The sequence below is a fragment of the Oncorhynchus mykiss genome, chromosome 10, assembly GCF_013265735.2.
Source record: "Oncorhynchus mykiss isolate Arlee chromosome 10, USDA_OmykA_1.1, whole genome shotgun sequence".
Classification (NCBI taxonomy): Eukaryota; Metazoa; Chordata; class Actinopteri; order Salmoniformes; family Salmonidae; genus Oncorhynchus; species Oncorhynchus mykiss.
In genome coordinates, this window is record NC_048574.1 from 4,430,117 (window position 1) to 4,450,147 (window position 20,031).

A 20,031-nucleotide genomic window follows, 5' to 3' on the forward strand; every position below is an offset into this window, starting at 1 on the left:
AAGTAATTAATTTGCATTTTATTGCATGACATAAGTATTTGATCACCTACCAACCAGTAAGAATTCCGGCTGTCACAGACCTGTTAGATTTTCTTTAAGAAGCCCTCCTGTTCTCCACTCTACCTGTATTAACTGCACCTGTTTGAACTCGTTACCTGTATAAAAGACACCTGTCCACACACTCAATCAAACAGACTCCAACCTCTCCACAATGGCCAAGACCAGAGAGCTGTGTAAGGACATCAGGGATAAAATTGGAGACCTGCACAAGGCTGGGATGGGCTACAGGACAATAGGCAAGCAGCTTGGTGAGAAGGCAACAACTGTTGGCGCAATTATTAGAAAATGGAAGAAGTTCAAGATGAAGGTCAATCACACTCGGTCTGGGTCTCCATGCAAGATCTCACCTCTTGGGGCATCAATGATCATGGTGATCAAATACTTATGTCATGCAATAAAATGCAAATTAATATGTATTTCAATAACAAACTAAACACAGACACACACAATGTTTTAATAACACAATTAAAACAAACATCATGATGTTAGTGCAAATTAACCACACAACTACGAAGTCAACTGTCCATCTAATGCTAATAGTGCTGCATGAGCTGACATGTCTGACCAATGATAATAACTACATGGTCTGTTTATGTTTGTGTGTGTGTGTCGGGGAGGTTGTGTGTGAGTGTAACTCAGTAATCTGTCCACCACTAAGCTGCTTTAGTCCCGTCTGCCTGGCCGCTTCGCTGCAGGGAGTTCATTTCACTACCGACTAACGCTACACAGCAAACTGAAACTATTGACTAACGCTACACAACAAGCTGTAACTATTATCTAACGCTACACAGCAAGCTGAAACTATTATCCAACGCTACACAGCAAGCTGTAACTATTATCCAACACTACACAACAAGCTGTAACTATTATCTAACGCTACACAGCAAGCTGAAACTATTATCCAACGCTACACAGCAAGCTGCAACTATTATCCAACGCTACACAGCAAGCTGCAACTCTGAAGACAATTAGTGGCAACTAACAACTGACAACAAGCTGCGACAGGAGTTCATTTCACTACCGACTACCAGCTAAGAACATAACAACCAGTCACTAGCTGAAACTACAGTGTGACAGCTGTTAGAACTATTCTGTTGGAACAATTCTGTTGGAACTATTCTATCAGAACTATTCTGTTAGAACTATTCTGTTGGAACCATTCTATCGGAACTATTCTGTTGGAACCATTCTATTAGAACTATTCTGTTAGAACCATTCTATTAGAACTATTCTATCGGAACTATTCTATCGGAACTATTCTGTTGGAACTATTCCGTTGGAACTATTCTATCGGAACTATTCCGTCGGAACTATTCTGTCGGAACTATTCTGTTGGACCTACAAGGAAGGTGGCGCCAGTGGAGTTGTCATGGAGAATTCTGTGTTGTGGATATTCCTGACAGCAACATGTGTTATTAAAGGTGAGATAACCTCTAGTCTACCCTCTAACCATAACCCTACCATCAGAGAGTTGGTTCATCCTACAGCATACATCTTCAATCTGTAAATTAAGATCACACCTTATCCTCTGGTGTTCCACCGGGTTTAACTCTGAGAACAGCTGCCACACCACATTAACACTTCTATACATAAACAATATATTACACACACACACAGACAGACAGACAGACAGACAGACAGACAGACAGACAGACAGACACATGCACACTAACACACACACACACACGTAGGTCTGTATTCTATCTGTCTGTTTGCTTGCCTGCCTGTCTGTTGATATCGCTCTGGTTCCAGAACACAGATGAAACATGTAATCCCTGAGCTCCTCTTGAACGCTCTCCAACACACACTACTCATGCTGGCAGTGCCAGAGATCACACACACACTACATATCCAAATAGTCCAACAGATTACAATCAATTTGGCAGAGTAGAAGTGGAAGCAGACTGTATCTGGGCCAAACACACACACACACACAAACATTACTTTGAAAAATCAACATTTCAGCCTAAAATAATTTTTCTGCCTTTGTCAGAATTAAGAAATGTTGGGTATATGTTGCTACTCTGCTGCTGTGTTAGCAAGCTGGAAGCTATCTGTTGGTTAACTGTTAGAGAGCTTTTACTCAGCCGTTAACGAGATGGTAGTTAGCTGTTGGCTAGCTGTTAGTTAGCTGTTAGCTATTAGTTAGCTGGTAGCTAGGTGGTAGCTGTTAGTTAGCTGTTACATAACTGTTTGTTAGCTGTTATTTAGCTGTTAGTTAGCTGTCTGTTAGCTGGTAACTAACTATTAGTTAGCGTTTAGTTAGGTGTTAGTTAGCATTTAGTTAGCTGTTAGTTAGCTCTTATCTTGCTGTTGGTTAGCTGGTAGCTAACTGTTAACTATCTGTTAGCTCGCTGGAAGTTGGATCATAAAGGAAAGTATAGGCACAGAGAATATTGTTTTTACATTTTGAAGTAACATCAGAGTTATCAATATCTACTGGTTATTCATCAAAGTGCTACCGTTAGTACCTCTTAGTTAATTTCCAGTGTATTTTTTAAAGTGTGTGTCTGCGTGCTTGTGTGTAGTAGGTCACATGGTCAGTAAGACAAACAGCCTCTCATTCCAGGTCAATCACAGACTAGAGATTAAACAGTTAATCCCTCTCTATTGCTCTCCCCTTCTATCTCTCTCTCTCTCTCTCCCCTTCTCTCTCTCTCTCTCTCTCTCTCTCTCTCTCCCCTTCTCTCTCTGACTCTATCTTCTTTCTCTCTTTCCTTCCCTGCATGCTATATTTTCCCAATGAGTGTGTGTGTGTGTGTGTGTGTGTGTGTCAGACAGGTAGGCTGTGTTCCTCACCTAAAGCTTAGGTCTAACTCTAACCCTAATGAGCTCAGCTACAGAGCTGGCCTGATCCCACTGGGTGACGGCGTATGTATACGTGTGTGACCCTAACCATAACCCCATTTAACTGAGCAGCAGTGTATCTAACTTCTGTGTGTATTGTGTGTCCTAGGTGTGTGTAGTCAGTCAGTCCAGATGGAAGCTGGACAGTCAGGTTTCGTGGGCTCTAAGGTGGATCTACCATGTCTTTTTATTAACAGCATCCCACCTGTCAAGATCTCACAGGTAACCATCACACACACACACATGCAATCAATACAACATCTGCAAGAACTTTGCCTTGAATTCTTCCCTCCCTCCAGGTGACATGGCAGAAGGTGATTAATGGAAAGAAACAGAACGTGGCGATAGCTAACCCGTCTCTAGGCGTGTCTGTGGCTCCGCCCTTCAAAGACAGAGTCAGCTTCAAAAACCCTGTGGTGAGGATGATGTGGAGTTGCAGTTGTGTTGTGGTTGTGTTGCAGTTGTGTTGTGGTTGTGGTTGTGGTTGTGGTTGTGGTTGTGTTGCGGTTGTGTTCTAACCTTGCCGTGCAGTCTTGTGGTTGTCATTATGGTTGTGTTGAGGTTGTTTTGTGGTTGTGTTGTGCTTGCGGTTGTGTTGTGGTTGTGTGGTGGTTGGGTTGTGGTTGTGTTGTGTTGTGGTTGTAGTTGGTCTCTAAATATATGGCTCTGATGTTAAGGTGCGGAGGAGAACTCCGTCCCTGGAGGACACCACTCTGACCTTCTCGTCTCTGCGACTGTCTGACGAGGCCAGATACATCTGTGAATACACTACCTTCCCTGCTGGCAACCGTGAAAACACGGTCAACCTCACAGTCTACGGTAAGACCACAACACAGCCACTATGCGGATGTTGGCCAACACGGGTTAACTCTCAATCTGATTGAATATAGGCCAATGTTTCTGCGTTCACAGAGATTGCATTCATGGGTCAGTGCTGCTTTCAGTATGTCGGCTCAATGGTGAATGCGCATAAAGATGGCAGAATTCAGATATGACGTCCTTGTTTTAGCACTATCCAATGAGTCTTGAAGATGAAATTGGGATCATATATACTGTGCTAATGAACATACATTAAAAAAAGAGTAATGGAGAGCAATGTACAATATGGTGAATTTACCAAAATGAGAAATTTGTGTTAAGTGCATGGGGATCATCATCTTTATGCACCTCCGCTATTAAAAATTGACTTTAAACGCCACATTGTCTACAACCAACGATGGGATTGAATCCTGGCCTGAGGATTGTAAAATGATTGAATCCTGGCCTGAGGATTGTATAATGATTGAATCCCGGCCTGTGTAAAATGTCATGTGATATCCTTGGGGCCTTGTACACCACATTTCCTGTAACTCAAATTATGTCTAGCAGCTATGTTGCTGTGCTGTGATTTGACCAACTGTTGCTGTGCTGTGTTTGGCCAAGTTGTGATTTTGTTGTTGGTCCAGCCCGACCTTTGACCCAGATGAGTTTGTCGACACCCACACTGGTAGCTCGGTCATCCAATCTGAAGACGCCGGTCGCCACCTGCCTCTCGGCCAATGGGAAGCCTCCAGGAACCATCAGGTGGGACGCCACCATGTGTGTTTGTTTGTGTGTAAACAGCTCTCACATAGGAATATTTCAAATAGATGGAAAAATCTGTGGAATAAGTAAGGATGGGTTAGGGTTAGCGATTGAATCACTCTAAGGTAGTGTCGCTATGTGTACTCCTTACACCGATACCCAGTACCCAGAGGTACTCCGATGTTATGATTGTAAAACTGTGTAGTGTTCAGGAGGCCTAAGACAGGAGATGTGATTGACCTGCACACTTTGACACTAAAGCTTCATGAAACAGTTAAAATAAAGCGTTATGAAACAACTTGAAACTACAAATCGTTATGAAACAGTTTAAAGTCCATAGCTTTATGAAACAGACACTCTAAAGCTTCATGAAATAGTTTGAAAATAAAGCATTATGAAACAACTTGAAACTACAAAGCTTTATGAAACAGACACTAAAGCTTTATGAAACAGTTTCAAGTCCATAGCTTTATGAAACAGTTTAAAGTCCATAGCTTTATGAAACAGTTTAAAGTCCATAGCTTTATGAAACAGTTTGACACTCAAGCCTCATCTGATGTATGAAACAGTTTGACACTCCCACTGCACCAACTACCCTAGTTTCACAGTACTAATTATCCTAACACCTCTGGAAGATTAACCACTTCCATGCCAGTCAGAAGAATTTAAGGGCTCTATTAAAAACAGATTTTCTGAAGTGTTCTTCAGCTTACAAGCCTCCCCCTTTTTCCTCTAAACATAAGGATGGTGATTATGGCCAAAAAGTTATATTTTAGTTTCATCAGACCAGAGGACATTTCTCCAAAAAGTATGATCTTTGTCCCCATGTGCAGTTGCAAACCGTAGTCTGGCTTTTTCATGGCGGTTTTGGAGTAGTGGCTTCTTCCTTGCTGAGCTGCCTTTCAGGTTATATCGATTTAGGACTCGTTTTACTGTGGATATAGATCATTTTGTACCTGTTTCCTTCAGCATTTGTTGCTGTTGTTACTGTTGTTCTGGGATTGATTCGCACTTTTCACACCAAAGTACGTTCATCTCTAAGAGACAGTATGCGTCTCCTTCCTGAGCAGTATGATGGCTGCGTGGTCCCATGGTGTTTATACTTACGTACTATTGTTTGTACAGATGAACGTGGTACCTTCAGGTATTTGGAAATTGCTCCCAAGGATGAACCAGACTTGTGGATGTCCATCATTATTTTTCTGAGATCTTGGCTGATTTCTTTTCATTTTCCCATGATGTCAAGGAAAGAGGCACTGAGTTTGAAGGTAGGCCTTGAAATACATCCACAGGTACACCTCCAATTGACTCAAATGATGTCAATTAGCCTATCAGAAGCTTAAAAAGCCATGACAACATTTTCTGGAATTTTCCTAGATGTTTAAAGGCACAGTCAACTTAGTGTGTGTAAACTTCTGACCCACTGGAATTGTGATGCAGTGCATTATAAGTGAAATAATCTGTATGTAAATAATTGTTTGAAAAATTGCTTGTGTCATGCACAAAGTAGATGTCCTATCCAATTGGCAAGACTATAGTTTGTTAACAAGAAATTTGTGGAGTGGTTGAAAACTGAGTTTTAGTGACTCCAACCTAAGTGTATGTAAACTTGGATACAACATCTGGATGCCAGGAAGCTTGGTCACAGTGATGTACTGGGCCCTACAAACTACCCTCTGTAGCACCTTACGGTCGGATGCCGAGCAGTTGCCATATCAGGCGTTGAAGTAACCGGTCAGGATGCTTTCGATGGTGCAGCTGTTTATACCTTTTGAGGATCTGAGGACCCATGCCAAATCTTTTTAGTTTCCTGAGGGGGAATAGGCGTTGTCTTGCCCTCTTCACGACTGTCTTGGTGTGTTTAACACATGATAGTTTGTTGGTGATGTGGACACCAAGGAACTTGAAGCTCTCAACCTGCTCCACTACAGCCCCATTGATGAGAATTGGGGCGTGCTCGGTCCCCCTTTTTTTATAGTCCACAACCATTACCTTTGCCTTGATCATGTTAATGGAGAGGTTGTTATCCTGGCACCACAATGTCAGGTCTCTGAGGTGCCCCTGTGTTGAGGATCAGCGGGGCAGATGTGTTGTTACCTACTCTTACCACCTGGGAGCGGCCCATCAGGAAGTCCATGATCGCAGTTTCAGAGGGAGGTTTTTCGTCCCAGGGTCCTTAGCTTAGTGATGAGCTTTGAGGGCACTATGGTTTTGGACGCTGAGCTGTAGTCAATGAATAGCATTCTCACATAGGTGTTCCTTTTGTCCAGGTGGGAAAGGGTAGTGTGAAGTGCAATAGAGATTGCATCATCTGTGGATCTGTTGGGGCGGTATGCAAATTGGAGTGGGTCTAGTGGTTCTGGGATAATGGTTTTGATGTGAGCCATGAACAGCCTTTCAAAGCACTTCATGTCTACAGACTTGAGTACTACTGGTCAGTAGTCATTTAGGCATTTTACCTTGGTGTTCTTGGGCACAGGGACTATGGTGGTCTGCTTGAAACAGACTCTGTCAGTGACAGATTGAAAATGTCACTTGCCAGTTGGTCAGCTTATGCTCGGAGTACACGTCCTGGTAATTCGTCTGACCACGCGGCCTGTGAATGTTGACATGTATAATAGTTAGAGTCCTGCTCCTTGAAAGCGGCAGCTCTAACCTTTAGTTCGTGGGGTTTATACACACATCTAAAATAATGTATCAGCCTACATAGAGGGGTTTATACACACATCTAAAATCATGTATTAGCTGACATAAAGGGCTTTTTACACACATCTAATAGCCCAACCTGCACATACTGAAACTAATACTTTGGCGCACGTTTTTAAGGACACCTCAGATATTGCCACCCCTCCCACCTCAGCAGCAGGTAAGACAGATAAGACAGATAAAACATCAATCCCGGCACTAGGGTTTGGAAATATAAGAGACCCGGTTTTGACAATGCCTTAGACAATTGCTCTGGCATAAGGCCAGACAAAAATGGAGCTCTAAAGCTCTATGACACAGTTTGTAACTACAAGGCTTTATGAAACAGTTTGACACTCTAAAGCTCTATGCAACATAATCTCTCCAAAGTAAGAATTCAGACATTAATGATTCTTGAAGGTTTGATCTCAAACAGTGAACATATCAGTAACTGTTGCTAGCTTCAAATGTTATATGGAAGTTTATTTCCTGACTGCTTTGTGTGTGTGTTGGTTTTTCTCTGTGTGTCTGCGTGTGTTTCTCTCTGTGTGTCTGTGTGTTCATGCGTGTGTGTGTGTGCACACGTGTGCGTGTATTCATGCGTGTGTGTGTGTGTGAGCAGGTGGGACACGCGTGTGCGTGGTGAGGCGACCACCCAGGAGATCCGTAACTCTGATGGGACGATCACAGTGCGAAGCGACTTTATCCTGGTACCCAGCAAGAATACACACCTGGAGAAACTCACCTGTATCACCTCCTATAACCAGGAGACATACACCGACTCTGTCACGCTGGACATACAGTGTAGGTCACACACACACATACAACATACTCACTCACACACACACACACACACACACACACACACACACACACACACACACACACACACACACACACACACACACACACACACACACACACACACACACACACACCAGGGTTGGGGTCAATTCCAATTGAATTCTTGAATTCACTCATGAAATGGAGAATATATGTTGAATTCAGTTCGAATTCCAACAATAATTAAGTTAAGAAAAAAATGTAATCTTTGAAAATGAATTGATTTGGAATTCAGTATTTTTACATTTCCCAGTTCATGGAGTTAATGCACATAGTATCAAACATTGACTGCAGGATTTATTTTAAATAATTTAAACCTAATTTCAACTCTTTCTACATGTCCAGTATAGGCTTTCTGAACAGTGACATGATACTTTTTAACATTTCCTATTAGATGACAAGATAAAAATGCGGAAAGGGTCGTTCTTCGTTTATTTGATTTGAATCTGAAATCAAACACATAAACGGTTTTGTTTTTTGTTTTTATTGTCTAAAGGAAATATGAAATGAAAAACTGAACAATGATTTGATTATTCAAATGTTGTGTTTTTAATTATCGGTTCTGGTTCGACCCGTGCACTGTACGTTTTTGCCAATTAATAGGAATGGCAATGGCTTCTTGACAACACAGAAAATTATAAATGGGTCATTCTTCATGTTTTTGATCTGATATTATTATTTATTTAAATGATTTGATGATTGACAGTCACTGCAGTTGGTCATGTGACCAGTCCTGAGTCCAAATTGATCTAGGTCGATGAGACAGTCACTTCCACAACATTGACAACCTTAACGCCTAACCTATTACCTACATAATTGCTAACAGGCTCTATAATATGCCACCAATCTCTTCAGTGCCAACAAGCTTAGACAACATGACAACATAGGCAAACAGCCACGGTCTGGTGAAATTCACGCGTCAGAACAGTTTTTAATTTTGCCTATGCCAGGATCTGTCCATTTGTGATGAGCCTATAAGCTACATCAATAATAAGGTATAATAAGGTATGATAGAATACCTCTGTCCACGGACCTAAAGCATATGACCTGCCCTTTTAAACTCTGATGCACAACTGTGCGTAGGATCCTGGAGGGCAGGTAATTTGTCCCAGGTGATGCGTTGGGCAGACCGCACCACTTTCTGGAGAACCCTACGGTTGTGGGCGGTGCAATTACCGTACCAGGCGGTGATACAGCCAGACAGGATGCTCTCAATTGTGCATCTGTAAATGTTTGTGAGGGTTTTAGGTGGCAAGCCAAATTTCTTCAGCCTCCTGAGGTTAACCTCTAGCGACGAGCAATCCCGTATCCGGGAGCGTAATCATAGCCTCAAGCGCATTACCATAACGCAACGTTTCCTATTCATGAAAATCGCAAATGAAATGAAATAAATATATTCAAAAACAACCTTAGCCTTTTGTTAACAACACTGTCATCTCAGATTTTCAAAATATGCTTTTCAACCAAAGCTACACAAGCATTTGTGTAAGAGTATTGATAGCCTAGCATAGCATTAAGACTAGCATTCAGCAGGCAACATTTTCACAAAAACAAGAAAACCATTCAAATAAAATCATTTACCTTTGAAGAACTTCGGATGATTTTAATGACGAGACTCTCAGTTAGATAGCAAATGTTCGTTTTTTCCAAAAATATTATTTGTGTTGGCGAAATAGCTCCGTTTTGTTCATCACGTTTGGCTAAGAAAAAAGACCCGAAAATGCAGCCACTACAACGCCTAACTTTTTTCCAAATTAGCTCCATAATATCGACAGAAACATGGCAAACGTTGTTTAGAATCAATCCTCAAGGTGTTTTTCACATATCTATTCGATAATATATCAGTCCTGACAGTTGGCTTCTCATCAGAAGCGAAAGGAAAAATACTGCAGCTGGAGATTACACAATAATTGCAACGGAGGACACCAAGCGACCACCTGGTAGATGTAGTCTCTTATGGTCAATCTTCCAATGATATGCCTACAAATACGTCACAATGCTGTCGACACCTTGGGGAAGCGACGGAAAGCCTAAGCTCATTCGTGGCCCATTCACAGCCATATAAGGAGTCATTGGCATGAGGCGGTTTCAAAAAATGCGGCACTTCCTGATTGGATTTTTATCTGGGTTTCGCCTGTAACATCAGTTCTGTGGCACTCACAGACGATGTCTTTGCAGTTTTGGAAACGTCAGTGTTTTCTTTCCAAATCTGTCAATTATATGCATAGTCGAGCATCTTTTCGTGACAAAACATCTTGTTTAAAGCGGGAATATTTTTCATCCAAAAATTTAAATAGCGCCCCCTATATCCAAGAAGTTAAAGAGGCACTGTTGTGCCTTCTTCACCACACTGCCTGTGTGGGTGTACCATTTCAGTTTGTCAGTGATGTGTACGCTGAGAAACTTTAATCTTTCCACCTTCTCCACTGCGGTCCCATCAATGTGGATAAGGGGGTGCTCCCTCTGTTGTTTCCTGAAGTCCATGATCATCTCCTTTGTTTTGTTGACGTTGAGTGAGAAGTTACTTTCCTGACACCACACTCCCAGAGCCCTCACCTCCTCCCTGTAAGCTGTCTCGTCATTGTTGGTAATCAAACCTACTACTGTCGTCTGCAAACTTGATAATTGAGTTGGAGGCATGCATGGACATGCAGTCATGGGTGAACAGGGAGTACAGGAAGGGGCTGAGGACGCACCCTTGTGGGGCCCCAGTGTTGAGCATCAGCAAAGCGGAGGTGTTGTTTCCTACCTTCACCACCTGGGGACGGCCTGTCTGGAAGTCCATGACCCAGTTGCACTGGGTGGGGTTCAGACCCAGGGCCTCGAGCTTAATGATGAGCTTGGAGGGTACTCTGGTGTTGAATGCTGAGCTATAGTCAATGAACAGCATTCTTACATTGGTCTACAACTGGTTCCACGACCATCCCAGGTTTACAATTTTCTTTCTCCCACCATATTCCCAATTTTTCAACCCAATTGAGACAATGAAGGAGGCATGTGGTGACATTCCAGCAGAGTCCTGTCAGGGGTGAATACCTCATGCCAAGGAGAATATCGCCTGTGATGTTTATGAAAATCTGTGGCCGGACCAGAACAGCAGACATGACTGATTTTGTTTTCACATTATTATTTGTTTCTGATTTCACTGTTTCTGATTTCTGTTTCTTTATATATTTAATGCAATTGATCTAACATACAGTACAGTGGTACCAATATGCCTATTTGTCTTCCTTTCCAAATGCAAAATATATTTACTTTGTTTTACATTTTTACTGTATGTGTGCATACAGTATGCTGTTTGACATGTATTGAGTCATGTTGAAATATCATTTTTGCATTTGTGTTCCTTTCTTGTTTGAGTACACACAAACAATATGCAGTATAATAACAAAATCTTAGTCTTTACACTGAAATAGATTCTGATAGTAGTGTTTTGAATAGGTCACATTAGTGCGATTTCAGTTGTCACTAAGTTAGATTAATTTGATGTGTGTGTGTGTGTGTCATTTGTATACAGTTTCATTTTGTATACAGAGTTTCATTTTGATTGCTGTGTTTCATTTTGCAAGATGTCTGTGGGGTTTGGGGAAATTGGTTAACTGTTTTGTCTTTAGAGGTTTGAGTATCTGACATTTCGTTTCAGCAAAGGTGTGCTAACAATTGGGAAAAACTGTAAGAAGTCATTGAAAATAAATGCCCTTTTTTCAATGATTGAATTGTAATTGTACTTTACTTCCTTCAATTAGAATTGAGCCCAACCCTGATACACACATTCACACACACTCCAGCGCACATACACACACGCCAGTGCACATGCACAAGCACTTTCACCGTCCCACTGACTTACTCACTTGTGCAAATTATTGTAAGTGGCTCTGGATAAAAGTGTCTTCTAAATGGCATATATGAAAGTATTCTATATTATTATTTTACATCAGATGAACCAGAGGTGTCAGTGGAGGGGTTCGATGGGAACTGGTACCTGGACCGTCAGAACGTTGAGCTCACATGTCTAACCGATGCCAACCCACCTGTCTCTCTGTTCCAATGGAGAATGTGAGTAACCGCTGACCTCTAATCCCTAACCTCTAACCCTATGCGTAATTGTGAGTATACCAGTGGCATAGCGATATAAAGAGGGCGCTAGATGGATGTAGCTTGTTTTAGCATGGACAGCACCATTGAGGAATGTTTTAACCTCTACTGACTCCCCATCCCGTATGCCGGAGCGTAATCATCGCCTGACACTAATTAGCATAACGCAACGGACATAAACGGACATAAATATCCCTAGAAAATATTCCTATTCATGAAAATCACAAATGAAATATATTGAGACACAGCTTAGCCTTTTGTTAATCACCTTGTCATCTCAGATTTTCAAAATATGCTTTACAGCCAAAGCTAGACAAGCATTTGTGTAAGTTTATCGATAGCCTAGCATAGCATTTTGTCCAGCTAGCAGCAGGTAACTTGGTCACGGAAATCAGAAAAGCAATCAAATTAAATCGTTTACCTTTGATGAGCTTCGGATGTTTTCACTCACGAGACTCCCAGTTAGATGGCAAATGTTCCTTTTTTCCCAAAATATAATTTTTGTAGGCGAAATAGCTCCGTTTGTTCTTCACGTTTGGCTGAGAAATCGCCCGGAAATTGCAGTCACGAGAACGGCGAAAAATATTCCAAATTAGCTCCATAATATCGACAGAAACATGGCAAACGTTGTTTATAATCAATCCTCAAGGTGTTTTTCAAATATCTATTCGATAATATATCCATCGGGAAAATTAGTTTTTAAGTAGGACCAATTGGAGTACCTCTGTATTTTACGCGAGAATCTCTCTGGGGGCATCAGGTGACCACTTGCGCAATGTAGCCGCCTACGGCTGTTCTTCAACATAAATGCGTAACACTACGTCACAATGCTGTAGACACCTTGGGGAATACGTAGAAAGTGTAATCTGGTTGATAGCACATTCACAGCTCAATAGGGACTCATTGGAACGCAGAGCTTTCAAAATATGGGGCACTTCCGGATTGGATTCTTCTCAGGCTTTCGCCTGCAACATCAGTTCTGTTATACTCACAGACAATATCTTTACAGTTTTGGAAACGTTAGAGTGTTTTCTATCCTAAGCTGTCAATTATATGCATGTTCTAGCATCTTGTCCTGACAAAATATCCCGTTTAAAACGGGAATGTTTTTTTTCCAGTTTTCAGTTTGTTTACTCCTTTAAAATGGAGAACGCCCTCAATGGTGTCACATAAGCCATTATGTGATTAAATATAAAGATGAGTCCTGTTTATAATTCTATGGTCTGTTTGATGTTTATGAAGCTATTCATGTTATGTCATACTTGGAATAATGGCATTAATGTGTGTTTGTGTATGGGTGTGTGTGTGTGTGTGTACCTGCAGGTTGAATGGTTCCATACCGAACAGCGTAGAGATCCGTGACAATGTCCTGTTATTTAAAGGACCAATCAGATACGAGGTAGGAGGGACTTACGTCTGCGATGCAACCAATAGCATCGGGACAAGCTCTGCCTTCATGGAGATCAGCATCACAGGTAAGGTCATTTGGTTACAATGGTTACCTGGAGTGTGTGTTTGTGTGTGTGTGTGTGTGCGTGTGTGTGTGTAACTGTGTTTTTTCTCTCTGTGTAGAAGAGCCACTGCCCCAGGTGGGAACGGGTGATGTCTTCAGTGTTCTGGGCATGCTATTGGCTGTGGGGCTGATTCTGGGCGTGGCGATCACTGTGCTGCTTCTTAACAGGAGAAAACAGAGGGAAGAGATGGATGCTGACTCGTATGTATATCTTTAGTTATCAAACCTATTGTTATTTTCTGAATTCTTCTTGACATGGTCAGATAACTCAAGCTGGGAGAGGGTCACATTTTTTCTAATTTGACACACAGAAACTAGAAGCGATGAGTCATTTTGTCAAAAATAATGGCACCAATTGACCTGTAGGTGGTACTGTTATAAGCAGTCTCACATAGACCGTCATATCCGCCACCCAGTTTGACTTAGAGACTTGAAACTCCTCATGCTGAACAAATTTGCCTCACTCACTAATAAGGTCCATTGAGATCGATTTTCCTCCATCTTGGAAATTTTGGAAAACATTAAAAAAAACTTCTTATGAACCATTGGTCAAAATTTGGCTGAGTTATTAAAACATCTCAGGGCTTCCCAAGTGGTGCAGTGGTCTAAGGCACTGCATCACAGTTGCTTGCTGTGCCACTAGAGATCCTGGTTCAAGTCCAGGCTCTATCGCAGCTGGCTATGACCGAGAGACCCACACTTGGCCAGGTGTCATCCGGGCTAGGGGAGGGTTTGGCCGGCAGGGATGTCCTTGTCCCATCAAGGTCTAATGACTCTTGCGGCGGGCCGGGTGCATGCATGCTGACACAGTCGTCAGGTGTACAGTGTTTCCTCCAACACATTGGTGCGGCTGGCTTCTGGGTTAAGCGGGCATTGTGTCAAGAAGCAGGACGCATGGCTCTCAACCTTTGCCTCTCCCGAGTCCATTGCAGCAATGAGACAACTACCAATTGGATACAATGAAAAGGGGTAAAAAGTAAACAAAAACGTTTTTAAAATTACGTGTCCATTTAAACCACTGTATTTGTATGTATTAATTGCCAAGGAACCAGCTACTCTTCTTGGAGTGCAGCAAAAATATGACAATTATTTAAAAAAAAATTGACATTACAACACATTCACAACAGATTTCACAATTAATTAAGTGTGTACCCTCACGCCCCTACTCTACTACCACATATCTACAACACAAAATCCATGTGTACATGTGTTTATAGTCCAAGTCTCTTGGGGTATGTCTCTATAAGCTTGGCACATCTAGCAACTGGGATTTTTTACAATTCTTCAAGGCGAAACTGCTCCATCCATTTCAAGTAGGATGGGTTCCGCTGGTGTACAGCAATCTTTAAGTCATACCACTGATTCTCAATTGGATTGAGGTCTGGGCTTTGACTAGACCATTCCAAGACGTTTAAATGTTTCCCCTTAAACCACTCAAGTGTTGCTTTAGCAGTACGCTTAGGGTCATCCCAGTCCCTGCAATGAAAAACATCTCCACAGCATGATGCTGCCACAACCATGCTTCACAGTGGGGATGGTGCTCTCGGGGTAATGCGAGGTGTTTGGGTTTGCACCAGAGATAGTGTTTTCCTTGATGGCCAAAAAGCTCAATTTTAGTTTCATCTGAACAGAGAGCCTTCTTCCATATGTTTGGGGAGTCTCCCACATGCCTTTTGGCGAACACCAAACATGTTTGCTTATTTTGTTTTTTAAGCAATGGCTTTTTTCTGGCCACTCTTCCGTAAAGCCCTGTGGAGTGTACGGCTTAAAGTGGTCCTATGGACATGTACTCATATCTTTGTTGTGGAGCTTTGCATTTCCTTCAGGGTTATCTTTGGTCTCTTTGTTGCCTCTCTGATTAATGCCCTCCATGCCTGGTCTGTGAGTTTTGGTGGGCAGCCCTCTCTTGGCAGGTTTTTTTGTGGTGCCATATTCTTTACATTTTGTGTAACGGATTTAATGGTGCTCCTTGGGATGCTCAAAGTCTCTGATATTTTTTTATAACCCAACCTTGATCTGTACTTCTCCACAACTTTGTCCCTGACCTGTTTGGAGAGCTCCTTGGTCTTCATGGTGTCGCTTGCTTTGTGGTGCCCCTTGCTTAGTGGTGTTGCAGACTCTGGGGCCTTTCAGAACAGGTGTATATATTCTGAGATCATGTGACAGATCATGTTACACTTAGATTATACACAAGTGTGCTTTATTTAACTAATTATGTGACTTCTGAAGGTAATTGGTTGCACCAGATCTTATTTAGGGGCTTCATAGCAAAGGGGGTGAATACATGTGCACGCACCACTTTTCCATTTTTATTTTGGGGAATTTTTTGGGTAATTTTTTTAATTTCACTTCACCAATTTGGACTATTTTCTGTATGTCCATTACACGAAATCCAAATGAAAATCAATTTAAATTACATATTTTAATTAAACAAAATAGGAAAAATGCCAAGGGGGATGAATACTTTTGCAAGGCACTGTATGTGTATGCATTTGTCTGTGCCAATGTCTGTGTTGCTTCACAGTCCCCGCTGTTCTATAAGGTATTTTTTAAATCTGATTGTACTGCTTGTATGAGTTACTAGATAGAGTAACCTGGATTATGCTCTGTTAGACAGTTAACTCTTCATCCACAATATAACAGGGGGTGTGATTCCACTCCGCAGAGGACTACCAACTTGAAACGCGTAATCGCTTTCATGGACATCCATAAGATGAACCACACTGAATTTGTGGTTGTACCTAAAATATAAATGCAACATGAAACAATTTCAAAGATTTGACTGAGTTACAGTTCATATAAGGAAATCAGTCTATTGAAATAAATTCATTAGGCACTAATCAATTTCACATGATTGAGACAACAGATATGCATCTGTTGGTCTCAGATACCTTAAATAAAAATAAGGTGCATGGATCAGAAAACCAGTTAGTGTCTGGTGTTCACACCATTTGTCCTTTGCATATAGTTGATCCGGCTGTTGATTGTTGCTGGATATTGGCGGGAACTGGAACACGCTGTCGTACACATCGATCCAGAGCATCCCAAACATGCTCAATGGGTAACATGTATGGTGATTATGCAGGCCATGGAAAAACTGGGATATTTTCAGCTTTCTGGAATTGTTTACATATTCTTGTGTCATGGGGCCGTGCATCATCATGCTGAAACATGAGGTGATGGCGGTGGATGAATGGCAAGACAATGGGCCTCAGGATCTCGTCACGGTATCCCCGTGCATTCAAATTCTCAGTGATAAAATGCAAATGTGTTTGTTGTCAGTAGCTTATGCTTGCCCATATCATAACCACACCTCCTCCATGGGGCACTCTGTTCCCAATGTTGACATCTTTAAACGGCTTGCCCACATGACGCATGTTGTCTGCCATCTGTCCGGTACAGTTGAAACCGGGATTCATCCGGTTTCAAATCAGACCACACTTCTCCAGCATGCCAGTGGCCATTGAAGGTGAGCATTTGCCCACTGAAGTCGGTTACGACGCTGAACTGCAGTCAGGTCAAGACCCTGATGAGTACGACTAACCCAATTGAGATGGTTTGGGTGAGATGAGTTGGACTGTGGAGTGAAGGAAAAGCAACCAACAAGTGCTCAGCATATGTGGGAACTCCTTCAAGGCTGTTGAAAAAGCATTCCAGGTGACTACCTCATGAAGCCGGTTGAGAGAATGCCAAGAGTGTGCAAAGCTGTCATCAAGGCAAAGGGTGGCTACTTTGAAGAATCTAAAATATAACATATATTTGGATGTGTTTATTAACACTTTTTTGGTTACTACATGATTTTATCAGACCAGTGTCAGGCCTGGATTCGCCATGCCCGAAGATTCTTCCCAAGATGATTGGCTAATGAAAACATCCATTGTGATGTGGATGAGAACCTGTGGCCAAATCCACAAGACAGAGTTGATGGAAATATATAGAAGTACAGTAATCAATCTTTTGTTTTGCTTTTTACAGTCAGGTGAGGAACACTGCAGTTGACAGTTTCTTTTTTGTAGCTAATTATTTTTGCTTTGATTCAAAGAAACCTATGTTGTGATTTTATTGTATTTCATCAATAAATGTCATTCTGTTCAATGATTCCACTGTGTCTGTAGTATTCTCTCTACTAGTTATTTTACAGTGATGTATTTACGTGTAGTAGCATAATGAAACATCTATCACATATTTTGTATGACAATATTTCATGATTGTACGAACAACTACACAGTGAAACTATCGGTATCTTGTGTGTGGGTGATCTAAATTAATGTTCCTATGGTATTTCATGATAAATGAGTTATTTGAACCAATGATTCTGCAAGTATAAGGTTTCTTTAAAGATATGAATGCAATGTTTTGGACTTTGGACAGCCTGTGTTACAACTGATGACCGTTTTGAGTTTTGTGTCTAGAGTTTTGAAAAATGACCACAAGGTTCTGAAATTAGTGCCAAAGTAATTGTTAAAAACTGTAACTGAACCAATGCACATTGGTCCATGACATTTGGTATGTAAACCTCATGTATATGTCCTTAGAAACTGTGTGAATTTAAATGGCCAGACCAGTTGGTGGCACAATAGATGTTGTTGGGATTATTGATCAAATGGACTTTGCCTCATGTTTTGAATGTTCGATTTAAATTATGCAGATGAACAATGTGAAATATTAGTCGAATTGACACCATAATAAACTCAATACATAAAGTAATGACTTTAAGAAGGATTACTCGCTGCATTCAAAGACAAACAACTTACAGCAGTAGACTAAACTTCACTTGCGTACTCCTTGTGGTATTTAGAGATAAATAAGGTAATGCTTTCACTGACTGATTGTCAATTCCTTTCCCACCCCTTCCCTACTACCTTCTTGGGGTTCCCAAGTGGCGCAGTAGTCTAAGGCACTGCAGCTCAGTGTAAGACGCATCACTACAGGCCCTGGTTCAAAGCCAGGCTGTATCACAACCAGCTGTGATTGGGCATCCCGTAGGACGGCGCGCAATTGGTCCAGCGTCGTCTGGGTTTGGCCGGTGTAGGCCGTCATTGCAAATAAGAATTTGTTCTTAACTGACTTAATTTTATATAACTATTTGATGGTCTATGCATGTTTATAGTTTAAATCATTTATTTTTATTTCACTGCTTTACTCTCTCTGTCTCTCTCTCCATTTCCCTCCCTCCCTCTCTCTCTCTTCCTCTTTCTCACTCTCGCTCTCTCTCTCCCCATCTCTCAGGACAGACTCTGCTCCTTCTCTTAAACTGGCTCCTCCTCCTGCCAGGAGAAAACCTGGTGATGAGTTCCAGGTAGAGGAGTGTGTGTATGTGTCTGTGTGTCTTTGTGCGTGTGTGTGTGTGTGTATGTGTGTGTGTCTATGTGTGTCTGTATGTTTTTGTGTGTTATTGTGGTGTGTGTATTTGTGTGTGCTCCCCAACACAGCAGACTATCTACCTGTCTGTCTCTCTTCTCTTCACAGCGGACTAACTACATGTCTGTCATCTCTTCACAGCAGACTAACTACCTGTCTGTCTCTCTTCTCTTCACAGCGGACTAACTATCTACCTGTCTGTCTCTCTTCTCTTCACAGCGGACTAACTATCTACCTGTCTGTCTCTCTTCTCTTCACAGCGGACTAACTATCTACCTGTCTGTCTTCTCTTCACTGCGGACTAACTACCTGTTTGTCTTCTCTTCACAGCGGTCAGGGAGGGTGTATGAGGACCTCCCCAACACAGCGGACTATGTCAGCTACCGACTGGCCTGTAACAAGGATGACTACCCAGAACCCTACTCTCCCCCCATCAACCCTCCCCTCTCCCTCCCCGACTCTCCACCTATCAACCCTCCCCTCTCCTTCCTCTCCCAGCACGCCTACACCCACTCCAACAATACCTTCTCCCCCGCCTCCCATCCCTCCTCTGTCTTCAGATATCCTTCCCTCCCCTCCCTATCCCCCCCTCCCGGCCTTGCACCCTACACCTTCCCTAAAGAACAGTATGTCTGACCTGTATCCACTGACCTGTAACACCTCTCTAGAGACCATGGACCAACAGCTTTTCTCTGTCTTCTGTTCTCCTGTCCTTCATCTTCTGTTCATCCACTGACCTCAGAATGTTTTCCAATCCTAGATATGAGTGTGTGTGTGTGTGTTTAAAGTGTGTTTTGTGCAAGGGGGCATTGTGATGCTGAAACAGGAAAGGGCCTTCCCCAAACTGTTACCACAAAGTTGGAAGCACAGAATTCAATGTTATTGAATTATTTCCCTTCACTGGAACTAAGATGCCTAGCCAGAACCATGAAAAACTGCCCCAGACCATTATTCCTCCTTCGCCAAACTTTACAGTTGGCACTATGCATACAAGCAGGAAGTGTTCTCCTGGCATCCACCAAACCCAGATTCCTCGGACTGCCATATAATGAAGAGTGATTCAT

General features: G+C 42.1%; 1 protein-coding gene across 2 annotated transcripts; it reads left to right on the forward strand.

The window, feature by feature from the left end:
• The first annotated feature begins 727 nt into the window (after positions 1-727).
• On the forward strand, positions 728-19,831 carry LOC110514932 (nectin-1-like). Of its 2 annotated transcripts, XM_021594057.2 has the most exons (11): positions 728-1,481; positions 3,017-3,129; positions 3,207-3,323; positions 3,585-3,726; positions 4,353-4,470; positions 7,778-7,959; positions 11,937-12,054; positions 13,417-13,568; positions 13,666-13,807; positions 18,836-18,905; positions 19,298-19,831. In XM_021594057.2, exons 1-11 carry the CDS (start codon positions 1,430-1,432, stop codon positions 19,601-19,603), a joined length of 1,512 nt encoding a protein of 503 aa, XP_021449732.1. In that variant the 5' UTR covers positions 728-1,429; the 3' UTR covers positions 19,604-19,831. The 2 variants fall into 2 exon arrangements, with proteins under 2 accessions (XP_021449732.1, XP_036845416.1); XM_036989521.1 differs by having other exon boundaries at positions 18,836-19,436.
• The last annotated feature ends 200 nt before the right edge of the window (positions 19,832-20,031 follow it).

What these genes read in the sequence shown, in the direction of transcription:
- LOC110514932 (XM_036989521.1), top strand. Translation starts at nt 1,430, where the DNA reads ATGGAGAATTCTGTGTTGTGGATATTCCTGACAGCAACATGTGTTATT. An exon ending in CACCTGTCAAGATCTCACAG is followed by an intron (nt 3,130 to 3,206) that starts GTAACCATCACA and finishes CCCTCCCTCCAG; the next exon opens with GTGACATGGCAGAAGGTGAT. An exon ending in GAAGAGATGGATGCTGACTC is followed by an intron (nt 13,808 to 18,835) that starts GTATGTATATCT and finishes CCCATCTCTCAG; the next exon opens with GACAGACTCTGCTCCTTCTC.